Raw genomic sequence first — 22,111 nt, forward strand, 5'->3', positions numbered from 1 at the left:
CCTGTTTTCTGACTGACATCGTTCACAGTGGACATTTTATTCATGCCAGCTGTGCATCAGACCTTCTGCAGATCATTGTTTTTTCCTTAAGATGTGTACGTCTCTGTGTGTGTGTGTGTAAAAGAACATTTGCTTTGCTCTTCTTTGTACTCAATTCCTTCTTCTGCCTACCTCCATGATGAAATAGCTAGCTGTCTCCCTTTTAAACTTAATGGTTTCTTTCTGTGTTCTCCATTTCAGTAACTTCCTTGGGATCTTATTTTAAAAATTATTTAGCTGTTAATTCATTTAGATTTTAACTTACTACTCTTTAGTTCAAAAAGTAATTGCCACATTTAAGAGTATAGTCTTCAAACCTAGAACAAATTCATAGAGATAGAAAGCAAAATAGTCATTGTGGGGAAATGGGGACTCACTTAATGGATATAGAGTTTCAGTATGGGAGCATGAAAAATTTCTGGAGTTGAATAGTGAAATGGGGGAATTCCCTGGCAGTCCAGCAGTTAGAACTTGGAGCTTTCTCTGCGGTGGCCTGGGTTCAATCCCTGGTCAGGGAACTAAGATCCTGCAAGCTGCTCAGTGCAGCCAAAAAAAAAAAAAAAAAAGTGGTGATGGTAGTACAACAATGTGAATGTACTTGCCACTGAACTGTACGCTTAAAAATGGTTAAAATGTAATAAGAACCTGCTGTATAAAAAATAAAATAAAATTCAAAAATAAATGGTTAAAATGGTAAATTTTGTTATATTGGGCTCCTTGCTGCTTTCATAGTTTTCCCTCAGTTAACCATTATTAAGTTGGAGCAATTCTCTTATCAAATAGTATGTGCTAGCTGCCTCATGTTATCCAGAAATTTATGTAGATCCTTTCAAATTATCTTTGACACATAATTCCTCACACTAATGTGAATAACTGTTTGTAGAGTGAAGCTCAGTAGCCCAGTTCTGTAATAATGTCACCACAACATTGAATTCATTGGTTAGGAGATCTGATTTGTAGAGCGCTTTCTGTTTCACAGTTGTTTGAAGTTGTTTTTCTAGTCATTCTTTGGAATCATTTCACTTTGGGGAAGGACTCCTGTAATACAGGAGAGCAGGTATTTTGGTGTGGTGAGCTGTCTAACAGCACAGAACTTTAATGACATAGAATTAAGGCTGTATGAATGAACCGTATTTCCTCTCATGAGTTTACTGTAGGCCACCTTTGTTTTATTGTACTCACTTGTCAATAAGTGTCAACATTATCAAAGGTAAATAATTTGTACCCAAGTTTTTATCTGAAATAAACTATTGTCTATCTCTTTGCCATCCTATTGTGGTCACTACATTCTTATTCCATTATTTTTTTTAAAAGTGAAAATAAGCCTTTTTAAAAATTTAATTAATTAATTTATTAAAAAATTTTTTTTGACTGCATTGGGTCTTCATTGTTGTGTGTGGGCTTTCTCTAGTTGCTGCAGGCAGGGACTTCTCTTCGTTGTGGTGCACGGGTTTCTCATTGTGGTGGCTTCTCTAGTTGCGGAGCACGGGCTCTTGGCACTTGGGCTTCAGTAGTTGTGGCTTGTGGACTCTAGAGTGCAGGCTCAGTAGTTGTGGCGCACGGGCTTAGTTGCTCCGAGGCATGTGGGATCTTCCTGGACCAGGGATCGAACCCGTGTCCCCTGCATTGGCAGGTGGATTCTCAACCACTGCGCCACCAGGGAAGTCCTCTTATTCCATTATTTAACATTTTTAAAAGTTTGGGTGATAGAATAGATTTTTAAAACAAGAACAACCCAAAAGTTATCCTTTATTTTATTTTTTGTTTGTCTTTATTTTTTTAAATTTTCGTTTTAAAAATTTTTTATCTTTATTTTTATTTTTTGGCTGTGTCATGCAGCATGCAGGATCTTAGTTCCCTGACCAGGGATCGAACCCACACCCCCTGTAGTGGAAGCGTGGAGTTTTAACCACCGGACCGCCAGGGAAGTCCTAGTTATCCTTTATTTTGAATCCATGTAGTCAAGTCCTTGTAACACCTTGATTTTTGTTTTCCTTTATTGGGGTAATACTGCAAACATATAAATGTTGAATGTCAGAATTGTCCTTGGTGTATGTCTCATATTCCTCTTATTTTAAAAAATGCCTTTTACTGAGGCATTGGCCAATTTATTAAATGTGAGCGCTTCATGTTCATTTCCTCTGTCTCCTCTTTATGTAGCATTTTCTGCTTCATGCCTTTCCACTGAGTTTGCCATGGTTGCTTACCTGTATTTGTAGTTTTAGTTTTGGAGCAGCTTTAAGACTAGAGCTCTCTACATCTTCTGGTTGATATCCTTGTCTCTGAGAGAGCCCAGTTTCAACTGAAGCACCTCTCTGCCCCAGGTGACACCGCTGTACAGTGCTTTAGTTTATGTAAACCCTGGTCTCTTTGATCTGTGGGAATGTACACAAATATTCATATAATACATTTTATAGACACTTCTGAACTTTGAATTCCATCCATTTGGGAACAAGGATTGTAACATGTTTGTATATGTTCGTGTGAAGGTGTCCAAAGGACACCAAAGGAATGGATTCTTGGGAACGTTAAGTGTGAATTAAAATCTGGCAAACAAATGCATGTTTTAGCTGTCCATGGAGGCACGCTGCACATTCTGTTCTAACTTTCATCAACTAGGTACCAACATATAAACCTCTAGTGGCCAAGTGTGGTACTTTAGGGACTCAGTTTTATACACTTTGGCAAAGTAATAAATATATATTCTAACAATTTGCCTTCTTTCAACATTCATTCATTTAGCAAACACCTTAAGAAGCTGCATGACATAGTGGCTAACAGCATGAACTCTGGGGCTTAACTGGCTGGTTTAAATTCTGGTTCTACTACTTATCAACTGTGTGTTTTGGTTAAGTTATTTAATTTTCCTCTGCCTTAGTTTTCTCATCTGGAAATTAGGGATAATAATGGAACCTACCTCATGTTGGTGTGAGGATTAATTAAATAGGTTCAATGAAGTAAGGTATTTAGATCATGCCTGGCATGGCAAGACCTCAGTAAGTGTTAACAGTTGTTGTTGTTATTCACATATGACGGGGTGTAGCCTTTGCCTTATAGCTGTACTTGAAGTCCAGCAAGGAGAGAGAACCTAAATAGATTCAGTCATTTGATATTTCAGCTATTGTTCAGTCCCTTCTCTGTGGCAGGCACTGTAGTCGGCCCAGGAAATAAAGTAGCAAATAAGCAAACATATCCTTGCTCTCATGAAGCTTAGTTTTAGTAGGGAAGATGGTTAAAATAATTTCAGTAGAATGTCAAAAGAGTTGTAATAGGAAAAATGCAACATGCTGTGTATACATCTAGCAGGAGGGCCTAACTTATTCTAAAAGGTCAAGGACAGTGAGGAAACTATATTATGACAAATGCTATAATGGAAGGTCTTTTTTTAGGTTTAGAGATAACCACAGAGTAGGAAGTGCTTGAGTCTTCTTCAGGAAGTCAGGGAAAGCTTCTCCTTGGAGGAAACATGTGAGTTGACTCTGGTGGCAAAGATACAGATAAGTGGCAGTGTGGCAGGAAGAACATTCCTGGCAGATGGAATGGTTTGTAGAATATCGTGAAGCATACCAAAGCCTTCCACAGTCCTGAACTTCAGTAGTTCTGGATTGTTGGGACAATGTGTGGGGCAGATTGGGGGTGAGCAGTGGTACATGTGGGAAGAGCAAGGGGAGATGAGACTAAACTGCAGATCTGAAGGAATTTTTCTGCCAAAGAGCACTTTATCGTGAAGGCAGTGGGTGTCACTGAAATATTTTATGCAGGGGAGGAATTGTAATCCCATTTTTATCTTTAAAAATCATTATTTTCTCTCTGTAGACAATAGACTGAAGAGGGTAAGATTGGAGACAGGTAGACCTTTGGGAAGACTGAAGCAGTTGCATAGGAGAGAAATAATGAGAAGCTGCACCAAGGCAGTGCAGCAGGAATGGAGAGAAAGGATCGGATAGAAGAGACAGAAGGTCAGTTGACATGCCTTAGCCAGCAACCCAGTGAAAAGGTGAGAGAGAGTGAGTGAGTGCTTGGGTGTATGGCAGTGCCACTCAGGGACTATGGGAGGAGAGAAGTCTGTTTGTCACCTTGGATTTCCCCCAACATTGAAACTTCTTGTGTTTATAATAACTATCAAACATTAGTATCACTTCAAGAGACCTCAAAAATCCTCATATGAGCTTTTCTTCAGGCACTTTATTCACCTGTGAGACGGAGCAGTTAGATTGGTTCTCTTCGGATTTCATAGCTAAGTAGCGAGGAGAATTCAGGTTTAGAGCTCCTGTCTTCCCACGTAGCATTCTGATGAAATTTGGCTGTGCCTAATTGATTGTAGGAGTTTTTAAGAGCTGTAGGGAATGACTTTCATAAATGGTTGAGTTAAAGCAGACATACAGGATACTGTTAGAACATGTGTAAGAATATAAGGATTTTGAATAAATAGGAAAAAACATCTTTCAGAAGAGGAGAATGGCTTGAATAGTAAAAGATGATATATCTTGTGTTCTGTGGTTGGTATTTAGTACCCCCTGTTGGCTGTTTAGCCTAAAACAACATCTTGATTCTTGAATACAATGTTCCTTACAGTGTTGTTTACCAAAATAAGAAAAATTAGAGATTTTAAAATTATGATAAAAGTTGATAAAAACTGATGGGGACTTGAAAAAATCTGGATAGGGTCTAGAAGTTGGGTAGAGGTCTCGAGAAATATCTTTATAACATTTTGTTGGATTTAACATGGGTATGATATTGTAGACTACATTTTCAGAAAACAGACTTTTCTGATGAGAAGCAGCCTGGCTTTTAAGCATGTCGTATGTGGCAAAGCCTCAAGAATAGTAGCCACCCTGGTAGGCAGTAGCAGCTGCTGTTCTTCCATAGGGTGGCTACTACATGTGATGACCATGAAAGGAAATGACTGTTACTCATTAAAGCAACTCCATTTAGCTATGTGAGAGATTACCTGGTCAGAAAAGTCATCATGGAAAATGCAGTGGTGATTATCCATAATGGGGTATCTTCAGTAGTGGGTGGTTTGTCTTTTTTTAAGTGACAAAGAAGCTGCCGTTGGCTTCTTTCCTCCAGGAAAAGGGATGGTAGATTGGATTTAGTGTTTAGAATAACTAGGAAGTCCAAGCCTGAATAAATTTTAGTAAGCAGGCACACCTGGTACTAGTTTGCGGTCTAAAGAAGGTTGCATTTTGTATAAATAAATGCTCACCATGATTTTTCTATAATAAGGGAAATCTATTAATCTATTTTCTATTTCCATTATTTCCTGGTAATCTTTCTTTGAAATGTTTCTAATTATCATTTCAACTGGTTGCATTTTGAAAACCAGTTCACTATTTATTTGGGTAAAAAATAGTACTTTTTGCTTAGGTGTTATATGGAACTGCAGAGATGGCTCACACCCACCCAGTGAAATCATTTATTTGCTTTTGGTGTATTTCACTGTTGCAGTTTTCTCTAAGAAAGTTTAGTAATTACTAATATGAAGTAATGCTAGCTGCTTTCTGTGCATTTCATGAAGGGAATAAGCTGTTTTATAGTTTCCCTCCCCCCCCAATAAAAAAGCCTTCCATCAGAACCTGACAGCCTAAATGAAGGACATAATTGTACAGCTTATTTATTAGTGTGTCAAACTTCAAATGTAATGGTTTCATATTTCAGAATGAAAAAGTGTGTTGTGATTCATGGTTGCTGGTGACAAAATAGACAGCTCTTTTATATTACTGCACTGATCGCTGCTGATATCCCACTGTACTCTTTTTTTTTTTTTTTTGGGAGGTCCCTTATTCTCTTCCTATGCAATAGCTCCCTCTACTTGAAAATATTGGTGTCATTATAGTTTAACACGGTACTTTATTAGTGAGTTCCCATGACTATTTTTACTTTCAATTCTCTTTATTAGTATGTGGTGTTATTACAACAGAGCATGTGAGAAATTTACCAAGAATCTCTTGACTTGGTAGTGGAAAAGCAAGATTTAGTTAAGGAAAGTCAAGTTGTTTGAAGGCATTTTTCAAGGAATTTGCTCTATAGCCTCTGTTGATTTAAATATGGTATATTTGGTTAAGATTCCATGCAGTGTTGAAAATAAGCTTTGATGTCTACAACAGAGAGGTATAGAAAACTGCAGCAGAAACCTTCCAAAGAACCATCAGCCACTTCAAACAGACATAGCCTGGAACTTGGCAAATTCTCACTTTACTAATTCCAAAGTCTTACCATTCTAACACAAAACGTGGTAGTTTCTACTTTCTCAGGAAGGGTTTAATAGAAAGTAACAGTAGTAGAATCTCATGCTACTACATTTTGCCTTTATGGAACAGTATGTACATAATGAAGCAGTAGGAGCAAAATAGACAAACCAAGCGAGTGATGTTAAGGGTGAGATTTATTTTTTTTCTCTCCCTTACGAAGTTTGAGGTTTAGTAATTGTATCATATACCTCCACCATTAGGACAAGTAAGAGATTCTATTCAACCATAAGATTTCCACATGGATGTTTCTTTTCCATTCATAACTCTTTATTTCCAATTTGTTCTGATTATTATTATGGTGCAGAGCACAATGGTTAAGAGAAGGGCTTAGGAGCCAGACTGAGTTTGAATCCTGGCTCTGCCACTCACCAGCTGGGTGATCTTGGCAAGTTTCCTTAACTTTCTGACCTTCAGCGTCCTCATTTGTAAAATACAGACAATAAATCTACCCACATCCTGGAATTTGTTGTAAGGATTAGCTGCATTAATGATTGTCAAGCACTTAGAACAGAGCCTGACACATAGTAAGTGCTATATATCAGTGTTTGGTGAACAAAATAAAAAATAATAGTGTGGCTATAAATTGGTTTTTATTAGCCAAATGTATTTATAGAGTGTCAGTGTTATCTTCCGTGCTTAATGAAAAGAAATATGGGGCCCTCCCAGCGGATGAGAGGGATTTGCACAATGATTTTGTTCATGAATTGATATTCAGTTCCTCTGTATTAGAATAATTCTCACCTAGGGGTACCTATACCATCTCATAATTTTAGGTTATGTTATTTTTAAACATACTTTTTAAAGGCAGTGGTATATGCCATGGTTTCCATGTCTTTTTGGAACTTAAGTGATTTAGCAAGAAGATTTTATACTGGTGAAATGCCTAAGAATGCAGTATCATTTCCCATAGTACACTACTTTTGGAGCCTACTTATTGCCCAAGAGCAGTAATAGATGGGCTTGTCTTTGGTCCATAGTATGACTATGCTTAAGGATGTCAGAGATTCTTTTCCAACTCTCCCCAGATCTCATGTGGTCCAACAAAATATCGATCATCAAAACTTTAAAAAAGAAATTTATATGTATTGAGCACTCAGACATGCAATGAAGTTGTTAAGGTTATGTCTTTATCTTGATACAAGCTGATATTTGTGTGGATATATAGAGTGATATTTTTTTTTTTTTTTTGGTACGCGAGCCCCTCACTGTTGTGGCCTCTCCCGTTGTGGAGCACAGGCTCTGGACGCGCAGGCTCAGTGGCCATGGCTCACGGGCCCAGCCGCTCCGCGGCATATGGGATCTTCCCGGACCGGGGCACGAACCCGTGTCCACTGCATCGGCAGGTGGACTCTCAACCACTGCGCCACCAGGGAAGCCCTAGAGTGATATTTTAATAGATTTTGTTTTTGGAAGAATACTACCAGAATACTGGACACATAAAGTAAATAGTCAAATGAGATTCATGAGTCAGACATACCCTTTTCTATTGTGCTTAGCTTTATTTGCACTTCGCAGATATTGCATTTTTTACAGATTGAAGGTTTGCAGCAACCCTGTGTCATTAGATGATGGTTAGCATTTTTTAGTAATAATGTATTTTTAAATTAAGGTATGACATTGTTTTTTTAGACATAATGTTATTGCACACTTTGTAGACTACAGTATAGTGTAAACATAACTGTTATATGCACTGGGGAAACCAAAAAACTTATGTGACTCACTTTATTGTGATATTCGCTTTATTGTAGTTGTCTGGAACCAAACCCACAATATCGCTGAGGTATAACTGTCCACATACTTGTCTTAAGGCTATATATTTGTTTTTAGGGAACTGACTCATCTTTCTTTTTTGCTTGATCCTTAGGACCCCTTAGATCCCACAAGATCAGTCATTGTGATTCGCTCCCTGGTGGCAGATGGTGTGGCAGAAAGAGGCAGAGAACTATTACCTGGAGACCGCCTGGTCTCAGTCAATGAATACTGTTTGGACAACACCACACTTGCTGAAGCTGTGGAAGTGTTGAAAGCTGTGCCACCAGGCATTGTACACCTTGGCATCTGTAAGCCTTTGGTGGTAAGTGTCGAATTTTGTTAATATAGGAAATGATAATACTATATCATTATAGGATATTGATAATATCAGTAGTTAAGAACATGGATTTTGCAGACAAATACACCTGGCTTCGAATCCCTGTTCCACTGCTTACTATACATGTGTCTGTGCAAGTTTCTTAACGTCCTTGACTTAATTTTCAGAAAAAAAATGTCTACCCCATAGGATTTTGAGGATTAAAGATGATATTTGTTAAGTGCTTATTAGCACATTACTACATCAGTGCTAGCTACCAATATTACTAGTCCTACTGCTACTACTTTTATCTTTATACTTTTAACACAGACTTCTAAGTTCTCATTACATTCCTTATGTTATAAATTAAAATAAGTATGTTTATGTGTTTTAACTTTCATTTGGGCATGATGTCGAGATGGCTTGGTAAGTTGAAATCTAGTTAACCATATCTCAGTAAGATTTTAATATGATTTTCTGACCATCAATGTGCCTTGTAACCCCTAGCATCTAAACTCCAATATGGTCAAGCCATCCTGAAGTCATCTTATTGTTTAATCTCAAGTGCTGTGTCAGATCACTGTTTGTTTTTCTTTTTCTTTTTTCCTGCAACTTCCCTAGATCACTCTTTCTGACTGAAGTATTATTAGTTATGGTGCTATTGAGGTTCCCCAATGTAAAAAAAATACTTGATGATAATTTTCAAGCGGCATTAAAGTATTATTGAGTGCTTATATATGTCACTCAGTATTTTAGGCTCTTTACATGCACTAATTTAGTCATCATAGGAACTTTAAGAGGAGGTAGTCCTCTTATTACCACTACTATGTATTGAGTTAGTCAAGACACAGAGCTGAGTAACTTATGCAAGGTAATATAACTAGTAAGGGGGAGAGTTGGAATATAAACTCAGCAGAGTGGCTTCATACCCTGTACTCTTAGCCACAATGCTATATGTTCCTATTCTAATTTGTTGTCACAAGTTTAGTTTCATGCCGCCTGTCTGAAACAGATAGCATGGTTGTAGTAGAGTGTTGGACTGGATTTCAAGAAATCTGGGCTCTGTTTCTAACTTTGCTACAAGTTAGCCCAGTGGGTCTCAAATTCAATGATATGTGATACACGTAAGAATCACCTTGGAGATGGTTAAAATGCAGTTTCCCAGGTCCTACTCTCGGAGATTCTGATTTAGTGATTCTCGTGTGCTGTTCAGGAATCTGCCTCTTCAGTGAGTCACTGGCGTAGTTCTGATGCAGAAGTTTTGCCCTTTGAGAAGCACTATACCAGTAATTCGATCATAGGTACAGCACTTTTCTGAGCCTACTTTTTCATTTCTGAAAAGACTTAAAAAGGCTAGAGAATTCATAAGATCTTTCTTAACTCTAAAATTCTTTTATTCTGTGAAATATATTAGCACACTACAAGTGTTCATATAGATAAATAGGTATATAGCTAGAGATCTGTCTATTATAGATATTGTTACATATGTTCATTTATAGACATAGAGTCATGTATTACACGTAGTATTTTTGCATTGGGGAACCTCACGTGACCTTCATATATTACTTTATTATTCTTCACATATTATACATCAAGATGCCTATATATTACACCTATCAGATACTTTAAACATGTTGAAATGGAATATAGCACATAGCTAAGTCAAGTTCTTGACTTTATATTGTGTATTTGGTGTGTGAGTGTTGCCATAGTCAGTATATACCATGAGATACCCAGTTTGATTTTTGGACAAATTAAGGAGGGGAAACTTATTATTTTTATGGGACCTCATCTTGGTATTTTGGATTGTGGCAAGAGCTTTGTCTAGATTTTCCCTGATGATTATTTGCCTGATTATTTGGGTTACCAGAGAAAGTCCCAACTATTTATGATCTATAGGACCTAAGCAGTGTGACTTTACTTTGAAGCAATTGAAGGAAGTCTCAGGCAGTGTAAAGAACAGAACTTAGTAACAACTGGCTGTGGATTCCTGTGCTATTTCTGGCAGAGGTAGAGCTGCACAAACCTCGGGACCTTGGAGCCTTGCTCTGAGAGGATTTTGGAACGCAGTAATTGTGAGGTGGACCTTTGCCTAGGCTTCCCTCAGTGAGTAGAAGGCTGCCAGGATGCTGGGGAGTTGGGAGGCCAGTGAAGGAATTCGAGAAAAGGTCACTTTCAACACTTAGTGATGATTCCACTAAAAATTTCTAAGTAATTCCTTCTTTAACATCTGGGTTCTTTTAGCAAAACTGTCTGTGAGCTGTAAATAGTGATGCATGGATATTCTCTGAGGTCTCTCTATTTCTCTGTCTCTCTCTCTCATGGTCCAGTTGGTGGCCACTTATCTCATCACTTAATGTTTGCTGAGCATTTGCTCAGTCCTCAGGAGAACCGAAGAGAGTATGAATAAGAAGGTCCAAAGTCAATTTGGTGCAAAAAGACTATGAAATATGTAACAGGAGCATAGAATTATTTTTTATTAAGTCTTGTACCATATAGATATATACTATCTATATAATATAGGTATTCTATAATCTTGCATTATAGTCTTATGTAGAAAGTTATTATCTGTATAGTTTCATGTTAACCAGAAATGTGACTTAACTTTCTCTTTTCCACAAACTCACCTCAGATGTCACAGATAAAAAATGAGTGAACTGACTTTAAAAAGTACATTGTATCTTCAGAACCCACAGGACAGAGCTGGCAATGGAGTTCTTGAGCCAGACATCTGTGGGATTTTGCTTAGTTCTGTGATTTGCAAAGCTGTGTGTCCTTGGGCCAGTTATTTAACCTCACCAGCTCCCACTTAGGATCACAAATCATGGTAGCCGAGATCACAGGCTCTAGAGCCAGACAGCCAGGGCTCACATTCTGGGTGTGTAACTGACTAGTTATGTACCTTAGAGCAAATTACTGTGCCTGTGTTACTCATCTGTAAAATGAGGTTAATAAGAGCACCTACTTCTTAGAATATGTATTAATATATTAATAAATATATTAAATGAATTGATATATTTAAAGTGCTAAAACCTGTGCCTGTGAGATATATATCTATTTGATGTTATTTTCATGTAAATCTAAAAATCCTGACCTAATAGAATTGCTATAAAGATTAAGCTGAGACAAAGCACGTAAAAGTGTTTACCATAGATTTTGATATATAGCTAGGACTTGATAAATTGTAGCTGTGTTATTACCTGGGACTGATGCTGAGCTGGTAGGAACCATGATGATTGTCTCCCTTCTGACGGAGAGTGGCTACCCTGTACCATTGTTAAATATTTTTGAGTATCACTCTGTATAAACTTAGGTGTTTCTTAATGTTAAGGTCTCTTCCTGGGAAAGTGATTTTTTTCTTTAAGGAATACCTAAAAAGAATAAAAAGTTTGAGAAGCTTTGACCTGAACATGGCTTTTTTTGGTTATTAAAGAAAAATTTGGTCTAATAAAACAATTTACATAAATTTTATCGTGTACTTGCATTTAATGGAAAGATAAGAATTAATCTGAAAAGCGTTTGAAACTAAGATATTTTCTTCATTACAAAAGTACTTCTTTGGTTGCCAGAGTTGGGGGCTGGGGGTGGGCAAAATAGGTGAAGGTGGTCAAAAGATACAAATCTCCAGTTATAAGTCCTAAGGATGTAAGGTATAGCATGGTGACTATAGTTAACAACACTGTATTGTATATTTGAAATTTGAGTTATTAACTAAACTTATCGTGGTGATTATTTTGCAACATATACATCTACCAAATCATTATGTTGTACACTTAAAACTAATATAATGTTTAATGTCAATTAGAACTCAATAAAAAAAAAGTTTCATGGTTGACAAAAACAGTTCTTCAGTCATGCTAAAATAATTAAAAATTAAAAGTGCTTCTATTTTCAGGAAGGTGATAAAGAGGAAGAAAATCATATTTTACATTCAAACAATAATGAAGACAAGACTGACATTTCAGGAACAGTTCATGATATAAATTCATCTTTAATACTTGAAGCACCCAAGGTATTTAGTACATTTATTTCCCAAGTAAACAGTTGCTATTATAAAGAAGACAAAAGCTTGTTCTCACTCTCATTTCTTGGCGAAATAGATACAAATTAAATAATCCCCCCCTTATTAATTTTTTTAATCACAAATATTTATTTGTTTATTTATTTATTTATTTTTGGCTGCAATGCGTGACACGCTGGATCTTAGATCCCTGACCGGGGTCAAACCCATGTCCCCTGCAGTGGAAGTGCAGATTCTTAACCCCTGGACCACCAGGGAAGTCCCTATTAATTTTTTTTAAACTGAAATCTTTTCTCTCTTGTATCACATTGCCTCCATAAATGACATAGCCCAGGTATAAGGCATTTTCAAAGAACAAGCATACCTCATTTTATATCACTAATATACTCTTAAAATTTTGAGGGTAGAACATATTTTTGAAAATAGACCTGCATTAAAAAAAAATGCTGTAGAATAAGAGCTATACAACTTCTTATTGAATACTTTCTAAAGAAAAGAGTTATTTAGTCAAACTTACTTTATGTTTTAGTATTAGAAAGTATATTTTGAAGCTTTTCCCTTTTTATTCTTAAAATGAATTGTGTTTATTTTGCTTCTTGCAGTTAGAGTATGGTTTTGCTTTACTTGATACCAACTGTCTTTTGATATTCTTTACATAGTTTGTTGACAGTGTCTAAAGCTGATATGTAGTCCTATAATGTCCATTATATTTTTTTAGTTTAAACATTTTTTGTTACAGTTTCATAACTGTGTGACATGTTTAAATATGCCTTCTAAATGCAGTTTTTTTCTTTTTTTGAAATAACTAGGTTACAGTATTTGGTATAGTATATTAATTTAAAAGTGTCACTGCAATGATGTCTAGCTGCAAGTGAGGAAGCAATGGGAAGGAATAGATTCATTTCAGGAATTTGCATTTATTGATACTTAATGAATAGGACTTAAAATAGGAAATGTCGTTGATCCCTTAGAGGGAATTGGGCCTCATTGTGCCCAGCACCCTAAGGTGCTTTGGAGTTAGGTCAAAGGCTCAGCAGATCCATATATTCCTCAAGCGTTACCTAGGAACTCAACAGAGTTTCTGCTCATGCATGACTATCTAGCTTCAGTTTTATGTACTTGCTTTTCTGATTAGTGAAGTATGAATTAATTGAAGAGCATACTGTATTCATTCCTTTTGTTTTATATTATTAATGAAGATGTGAAAATAAATTTCTATTAAGTGGTATATTATAAAAGAGTCATACTCAAAGTAGTTGAGACATATTCCCCATATCTTCAGTTTATAGAGAATGTTTTGTAAACATTCAAATAACCATTAATTTCTTTTTAGTTACATAAACCTGAAAATCCTGACCTTTTAAGTCTTTGCTTTCTTAAGTGATAGTATGAAGCGCATCCATGTTTATGTATTAGTTTTTATATGAGATGCAGGAGTTAAATATTCAGTGTAGCAATTTAACAAAATTCCTATTTCTGACTGAGAATTTTAAGGCAGTTGATGTATAGTGAACCTTTCAGACTAGTCAGTCACCTTGCCAAAGGCAGATTTTTGCCTCTTGTCGTTTGTTTCTTTTCAGGGTTGAGGCTTGAGGCTTGTGTGGCAGTGAGATTGTATTTCTTCTCATTTGTAATGGAGAGCTGTCAGGTTAACCATGCATTGTCATGTAATACCGTCATTGCAGTTATGTCAGGGGTTAATTTTCCAGTTAATGTGTAGGGTGCAGCTTTAATACAGACGTAGTTTAAAGTTTTTTTTACAATTTTTATTCACAGGGATTTAGAGATGAGCCCTATTTTAAAGAAGAGCTTGTGGATGAGCCATTTCTAGATTTGGGAAAGGCTTTCCAGTCCCAACAAAAAGAGATAGACAATAGTAAGGAGGCCTGGGAAATGCTTGAATTTATGGCGCCTAGATTGCAGGAAATGGGTGAAGAAAGAGAAATGCTTGTTGATGAAGAATATGAGCTCTATCAAAACCACTTTCAGTCCATGGAATCGTATGCCTCATCTCACATTCAAGAGGCTGCTCCTGTTCCATCCATGAAGGAGCTTCACTTTGGTACACAGTGGTACCAGGATTGTGAACTGCCTGAGCCTCAAGAAGCCAGGTCCATGATGAGCGTGTATTCCCAGGAGATGCAGCAGTGTGGCTATAGCACTGAAAACATGGTAAGGGATTAGAACACATCTTCCACATCCTCCCTGACTCCCCCTGAACAAAATTCAATGGATCTTTTCATCATTAATCATTTTTTCCAAAATGTACCATACAGTGTGTTGCTTTAAGTAAACCTCATCATTTCTGTATTATGTAACTTCTGGCTGGAGTCAATAAACTGTAGTTGCCTTGCTTTTATGGTGGGTTTTATTTCTTTTACCTTGATTTTTTAGTGATGTTTTTCTCCTAATTACCGATTTCAAGGAAGAGTTCTTTTGCCATTTGTGATTTTTTAAAAAAAATTCTCTCAGGGAGACACAGCTCTGTATTTCTCACATAACGTATTTGTCAAGGAAAATCAAGGCAAAATTGATTAAAGATTTATTGTTGTTTCTGTCTTGCTTATCCACACTGTTCTCTGTATTATATATGATACTAAATAGAAAGTCACTGAACTCTAGAAGATTATCTTTACATTTGTGATACTACCTGTTGACAACTTTGCAGGAAAGCATTATATTTTAATAGGTTTGCCCTCGCTATTAAATCACCAATAAGTTTTTAAAAAAATCAAATTAGAGTTAACTGGTCACCAGTTGGAATCTTTCATTAGGGATATTTTTAATGTTTTATTTTTGTTTGTTTATTTCTTTCCCCAAATTAACTTCCAAGCAAATGAAAAGAAAGTTTTTGTATGGGGCACATAGCAGTGTGTTCAGGTGCAGTACGGTGCCCTCCTCACTGAGTCAGCAACTTCCCTGCAGTGATGTGCAAAGTAGCCTTCATTTGCTCTCTCACAGCCAGATAGAGCTGGGTTTTTTCCTTGCCTCCCTTAGATCTTCCTACATTTATCCTTTTTGCAAATGCCTGTGGGTCCCTCTGCTGTGCAAGATGCTGTATTTATATATTTAAGGAACCCCAGAGGATTACACCTGGTAGTGGACTCTGGGCAGTCTACAAGCGAACAGATATTTGGGATTATGTGACTAATGTGGGAACAGGTGACATCGAATCACCTGGTATGTTGCCACTGACATTGGTTTTTTCTACCTCTGCCAGTCCCACTCCTGTGTCTGTAAGTGCTTGACCTCAAAGAGAATAGTCAGTTATATGGAGCAAGTTAGTAATTGCAGATTATTGAATATTCATAAATGCTGCCTTGTTATGGTGTTTTCTTCCATAAAAATAAATTTTTCTATTTATCCCAATATAAGGCAACCTAAAATATAGGCCCATTTTTTTTTTTTTTTTGCGGTACGCGGGCCTCTCACTGTTGTGGCCTCTCCCTTTGCGGAGCACAGGCTCCGGACGCGCAGGCCCAGCGGCCATGGCTCACCAGCCCAGCCGCTCCGTGGCATGTGGGATCTTCCCAGACCGGGGCACGAACCCGTGTCCCCTGCATCGGCAGGCGGACTCTCAACCACTGTGCCACCAGGGAAGCCCAGGCCCATTTTAATATACAAACTTGTAGGGCTATAGATGAAATAGTCAAATGTATATTAATAATATTTACTTTATAAATTTAGTTAAGCATTCCTCTTTTAAAGCCTATAAAATATCAATTTTTTTGCCTGTTCTCACATTTAATGATAGAATTTTATTCAAATTCTTTCAATGCATATTAATGCCAGAATCTATATTATTACTAGAATCACGTTTTGATCTTTCAACACTGTTCTTCAACTGTACCATCTTCATTTTCATCTAGGTTGTTTCAGATACAGTAATTTTTGAATCCACGTTGTCAGTCAGAATTTTATTCTGGGGCTTCCCTGGTGGCGCAGTGGTTGAGAGTCCGCCTGCCGATGCAGGGGGCATGGGTTCGTGCCCCGGTCCGGGAAGATCCCACATGCCCCGCGCCGTGGAGCGGCTGGGCCCGTGAACCATGGCCGCTGAGCCTGCACGTCCGGAGCCTCAGCTCCGCAACGGGAGAGGCCACAACAGTGAGAGGCCCGCGCACCGAAAAAAAAAAAAAAAAAATTATTCTGATCTCAGACATCATTTGCATAATATTAGGTTTTTAAAAAATCCCTCTTCTAAGTTTATATTGATGATTTTCACAGTGTAACCACTGCCTCTATTGTTAATCAAAGTGCTCTTCATAAAGCTTGTTTAAACAGCATTCAGTGCTCACAGTTTGAAGGGCATACGTCTTAATTACTAACTGTTAAATTTCCCAGCTTTCTTATTCTGTGAGGTAACATGTATAGGCTCCCTAAACTGGCATTGATTAAGATTGTTTCAGCCCTAATGTGTCTTACCTAAACAGTGTTTTATTTTCTTTAATTATATGTTCTTGCTTTGAGCATTAACTCTTTTTTAAATTTTTATAACCTATATACACATTTTTTTAATATTCCTTTCCATTATGGAAAAGAATATAAAATATCATCATAAGATATTGAGTCTAGTTCTCTGTGCTATACAGTAGGACCTTGTTGTTTATCCATTCTATATATAAAAGCTTACGTCTGCTAACCCCCGCCTTCCACTCCATCTCTCCCCCAAACCCCTCCCCTTTGGCAACCACGAGTCTGTTCTCTATGTTCGTGATTCTGTTTCTATTTCATAGATAGGTTCATTTGTGTCGTATTTTAGATTCCACATATAAGTGATATACGGTATTTGTCTTTCTGACTTAGTTCACTTAGTATGATAATCTCTAGGTCCATCCATGTTGCTGCAAATGGCATTATTTCATTCTTTTTTATGGCTGACTAACATTCCATTGTATATATGTGCCACATCTTCTCTATCCATTCATCTGTTGATAGACATTTAGGTTGTTTCCATGTCTTGGCTACTGTGAATCGTGCTGCTGTGAACATAGGGGTTCATGCATCTTTTTGAATTAGAGTTTTGCCCGGATATATGGGCATTAGCTCTTTTCCTCCCTTCCCTACACCCAGCAGTGATGACAGTATATGGGAGGTAAAACCCTTTTTCCTCTACCCTCCTAGTTTCCTCTGGCTGGGGCCCTGGAAATTAAACTGACAAAAGACAGATTAAGAAAAGAAAAACCATTTATTAACACCTGCATCATGCATATACACAGGAGAAACTCAGTGATGATTCACTCAAAGGAGGGGTTAGAACTTGGGCTTATACAGCATCTTAACAAAGAACAGTGAATTTGTAGAGAAGTAACAAGACAAAGGAAAAGGGATTTAGGCTTTTAGGGTCAGCATAGTGTGGGAAGGGAAATATATGGGGGGGAATTGATGGAAGATAAGGATTGTTTTAGTAAGGTTTGTCATATACATCTCTCTTAGTGCCATCTCTGAGCTGAAGAGTCTAGAGTTGTCTCTGGTGATTGAGAATCAGGGGAGGAGAGGAAGCTTTTCTGAGTTCACTCTTTTTCTTCAGTTCAAAATAATCCTTATGCCAAAGTGGCATATTTCTGGGTGGAATATTCTGATCCCCTGTAACAGTTGTACCCACATGATCAGGATGGGCTTAGATCTTTATTTGCCTTTCTCTCATTATGGTGGATCCAGTGACGATACTTTATTATCTAATATAATAAGTCCTGAGTGGGTGGATTTTAAAAACACAGTGAAATACCTTACAAATATGTAATTCCCAATGCTTTTCTATTTAGAGGGTGCCCTCCAAAAAGGTAGAGGAACATTATCACTTCTGTCTTCATTGTAATATCCATTTTGGGTTACAGATATAGCTATATTTGTGGAGTGCAAATAGTACCCAACTACTTATAGGTTTATCATTCTCTACCACCCTGTTACTCCATTTTAGTTGAAGGGTGAAGCCATCAAGATTTATAGATCTGGTTCTTTATTTTTAATTGTGATAAAATACACATTACATAACATTGACCTTTTAAGCATTTTTAGGCTTATAGTTCCTGTGGCATTAATACACTCACATTATTGTACAACCATTACCACCATCCGTCTCCAGAACTTTTTCATCTTCCCAAGTTGAAACTCTGTACACGCTAAGAAATAACTTCTCATTCTCACCTTCCCTCCTCCTCTGGCAACCAACCACAATTCTACTTTCTGTCTCTAAAAATTTGACTACTCAAAGCGCCTCATGTAAGTGGAATCATACAATATTTATCCTTTTGTGTCTGGCTTATTTCACTTAGCATGATGTCTTCAAGGTTCATACATGTATCGTGTCAGCGTTTTCTCACTTTTTGAGCCTGAATAACATTCCACTGAAGGTCTATATACCACCTTTTGTTTACTCATTCATCAGCTGATGGACATCTGGGCTGTTTCTATCTTTGGCTATTGTGAACAATGCTGCTGTGGACACTGGTATACAAAACTTGGGTTCAGTCCCTGGTTGGGGAACTAAGATCCCACATGCCTCATGGTGTGGCCAAATTAAAAAAAACAAAAGAGAAAAGAAGAAGAAGAAAAGACAAGACAGTCTATAGAAGCAGTGACACCTGCTGACAGCCTGGAGATGAGAAAGAAACGTGACTCAAAAGTGTAAGGACCCCCCCCCCCAAAAAAAGTGTAAGGACCAAGGGTGAATTGGAAAGTAGTGTTTCTTCTTTTCTGAGGTGAGAATCAAAGTGTATTGAGCAGCAGTTAACATGAGCTTAAGGATAAGTGGTCAGGATGCATAATTGTACTTAGTGTTTGTTTTCTTTTAATTCTTGCTTTGATTGTATCACATCAACCCTACTGATTAGTGTTTATGTTTGCTTATTTTCATAAAGAATTTAGTAAACTCAAATCTTTTAGGGATGTAGACAAAGAAATAAACTATACCTAAATTTCAAAATTATAAAAATGGAGTTCATTTATAGGGGGAAACAACACAATTTAATTAATGAAGGTTTATTTAGTCCTTACCAAATACAAGACACAATGGGAAATATCAACTCTGTCTCTTCCCTGAATGGAAGAGTGTGGGTACCAGCCTGTCTCTTTCCTTCCTTCCTTTCTTCCTCTTTCTTCCTCTTTCTTTCCCTTTCTCTTTCTTTCTTTATTTTGTGGTGAAATACACAACATAAATTTACCATTTTAACCATTTTCAAGCATACAGTTCAGTGGGATTAAGTACATTCATGCCGTTGTGCACTCATCACCACCATCCATCTGCTGAACTTTTTCATCATCCCAAATTGAAACTCTAAACCCATTAAACAATAACTCTTGTCCTTTCCTACCACCCCCAGCCCAAGCCTTGGTAACTACTATTCTACTTTCTGTCTCCATGAATTTGACTATTCTACCTATATAGGTAAGAATCCTACAATATTTATCCTTTTGTGTCTGGCTTATTTCACTTAGCATGATGTCTTCAAGGTTCATACATGTATCGTGTCAGCGTTTTCTCACTTTTTGAGCCTGAATAACATTCCACTGAAGGTCTATATACCACCTTTTGTTTACTCATTCATCAGCTGATGGACATCTGGGCTGTTTCTATCTTTGGCTATTGTGAACAATGCTGCTGTGGACACTGGTATACAAATATTTGTTCAAAAACCAGATTTTGGGTGCTCTACACCCAGAAGTGAAATTGCAAGATCATATGGTAATTCTGTTTAATTTTTTTAGGAATCATTGTACTGTTTTCCATAGAAGCTGTACCATTTTCATTTCTGCCGGCAATGTACAAGTTTTCTCATTTCTCCACATGCTCACCAACACTTGTTTTCTGTTTTTTAAATAGGTGTGAAGTGGTAGCTCACTGTGGTTTTGATTTGTATTTCTCTATTAGTGACCTTGAGCAGCTTTTCATATGCTTATTGGCGATCTTCAAATATCCTTTGGAGAAATGTCTAAGTCCTTTGCCCTTTTTTAAAATATCTGATTCTTTTTGCCTGAGGATTAGTTACCTGAGAATAATTTTATGTTTTTATTTTTTTCTCTATTTAGAAAAAAACTGAATTGATTTTTCTAAAGATTTAACCTTTCATACCCACTGTATTGAAAGCTCAGATTTAGGCATCAATTCTTATTCCTCAGTTACATAATTGCCATTCACTTAAAAAAAAAATCCAGACAGTTCAAAAATTGTTGTAAAATTTCTTCTTTTTAAGTAGTCAGTGGCTGCCATCTCCTCCTGACTCCTTTCTCTAATAAGTTCTTCTTGTTTTATTCTAGGCAACTAAGTGGTCATATTTCCTTTCTCACCTCTTTTTTAATATTTGAGTTGAACTCTTTGTACTGTAGCCTCCTTTGGGTATCTGATACAGTTATATACTCAATTATATTCATAATCTATTTGATAAAATCTAGCAGTATTTGGTACATCAGTTCATGAGAGGTCCTTTTCTTATCATTGAAGTATGACCAGTACAACCATGAAAAAACATGGACTGTTGTAAAAAATATAATTCATATTTTTGTTTCGAACAACCTAAATTTCCAACAATAGAGAATAACATAGTGTTATTCACATTAAATGAGTTAAGGTAAATGCCTACGGTGACCATAATGTTGTCCTTTAATTTCATGCATATAAATGTTTTTTAAATATCATAATAAAATACATCAATGAAAATTGTATGTTCTGGAAGATTGTAACTTTGGAAAACCATAAATGACGTGTGTAAAAGGAAGGCAAGGAAAGTGTAATAACTTTTGACTGTGCTTACCTGTAGGTTTTAGGTTTGGGGAACAGGTTGTTCACTAGGCAGATAAGAGTGTCAGGGAGGGCATAGCAAAGGCTTAGAGCTATGAAAATTCACTGGGTGTGTCCAGATCAGCAATGAAGCTATTTAAGTTGTGATCCAGCATGATCCAGAGCATAATGAGTCTCAACTGTTGACCTTGCTTAACTTGATAGATCTTTTATTCCTCTGCCTTGGTGAATGTTTATTTAAATCTACTTATTAATGTTTATAAAACAATTTTTTTTTTGGTAAAAAATCCAGTGTTTGGAAAAAACAGATTTTACTAGCCTGTACTCTTACAGATATTAAGTTACTAACATTTGTTACTGCTTACCACAGTATAAACCGTTACTTGAGAAGGCTTGTTTGCAGGGCCAGTTTTCCGCTATCATTATGATCTGGATTGAACAACATTATGGTGTTCCACATTTTGTCATAAAGTACTAATGCATTTCTGTTTTCTTCCTCTTGAGATGAAAGAAAACTTTGGCATCGATTCCCTATCCTCCATACCCTCAACTGAAGGAAACAGTCAACAAAGCAGATTTGATGATCTGGAAAATCTTAATTCGTTAACGAAAAGTAGTCTGGATTTAGGTTTGTGATTTTCGTTTCTCATAAACACAAATTACATTATTTTGCAATCTTTCAGTTTTATTTGTATATATGATGAATTTTACTGTCACATTTTCATTCATTATAATGTTTTGAATTGAAATCTACTTATTAATTAATCTGCTTCAAAATATCTGGAAAAATAACGTGAGTCATATTTCAACTTACAGCTTTCAGATTCTGTTTTCTGAGAGAGCTGCATTTTCCCTGCCTCATTTTGCTTTTTATTAGCTTCATGGATTAAAACTAAAACTACTGCCTTATGCCAAATCTGAAATAAGTCTCTAGTAATATATATTAAAATCTCTGATGCTATTAAGTGATACTGTTAGCTCATTGAATGGAGTTG

The 22,111-nt window shown here is 36.8% G+C and overlaps 1 protein-coding gene across 6 annotated transcripts in view; it reads left to right on the forward strand.

Moving 5' to 3' along the window:
* The window catches only part of PATJ (PATJ crumbs cell polarity complex component), a 336,033-nt gene that overhangs the window by 82,557 nt on the left and 231,365 nt on the right, over positions 1-22,111 (forward strand). For 4 of the 6 annotated variants that reach the window (XM_024740399.1, XM_024740403.1, XM_024740400.1 and 1 more), the window contains exons 17-20: positions 8,158-8,367; positions 12,257-12,373; positions 14,159-14,554; positions 21,621-21,744. In XM_024740399.1, the coding sequence (XP_024596167.1) occupies positions 8,158-8,367; positions 12,257-12,373; positions 14,159-14,554; positions 21,621-21,744 (847 nt within the window). The remainder of the gene's footprint in view (positions 1-8,157; positions 8,368-12,256; positions 12,374-14,158; positions 14,555-21,620; positions 21,745-22,111) is intronic. The other 2 variants (XM_024740404.1, XM_024740405.1) reach the window with 2 other exon arrangements.

Source organism: Neophocaena asiaeorientalis, unplaced genomic scaffold, assembly GCF_003031525.2.
Source record: "Neophocaena asiaeorientalis asiaeorientalis breed wild unplaced genomic scaffold, Neophocaena_asiaeorientalis_V1.1 scaffold581, whole genome shotgun sequence".
Taxonomy (NCBI): Eukaryota; Metazoa; Chordata; class Mammalia; order Artiodactyla; family Phocoenidae; genus Neophocaena; species Neophocaena asiaeorientalis.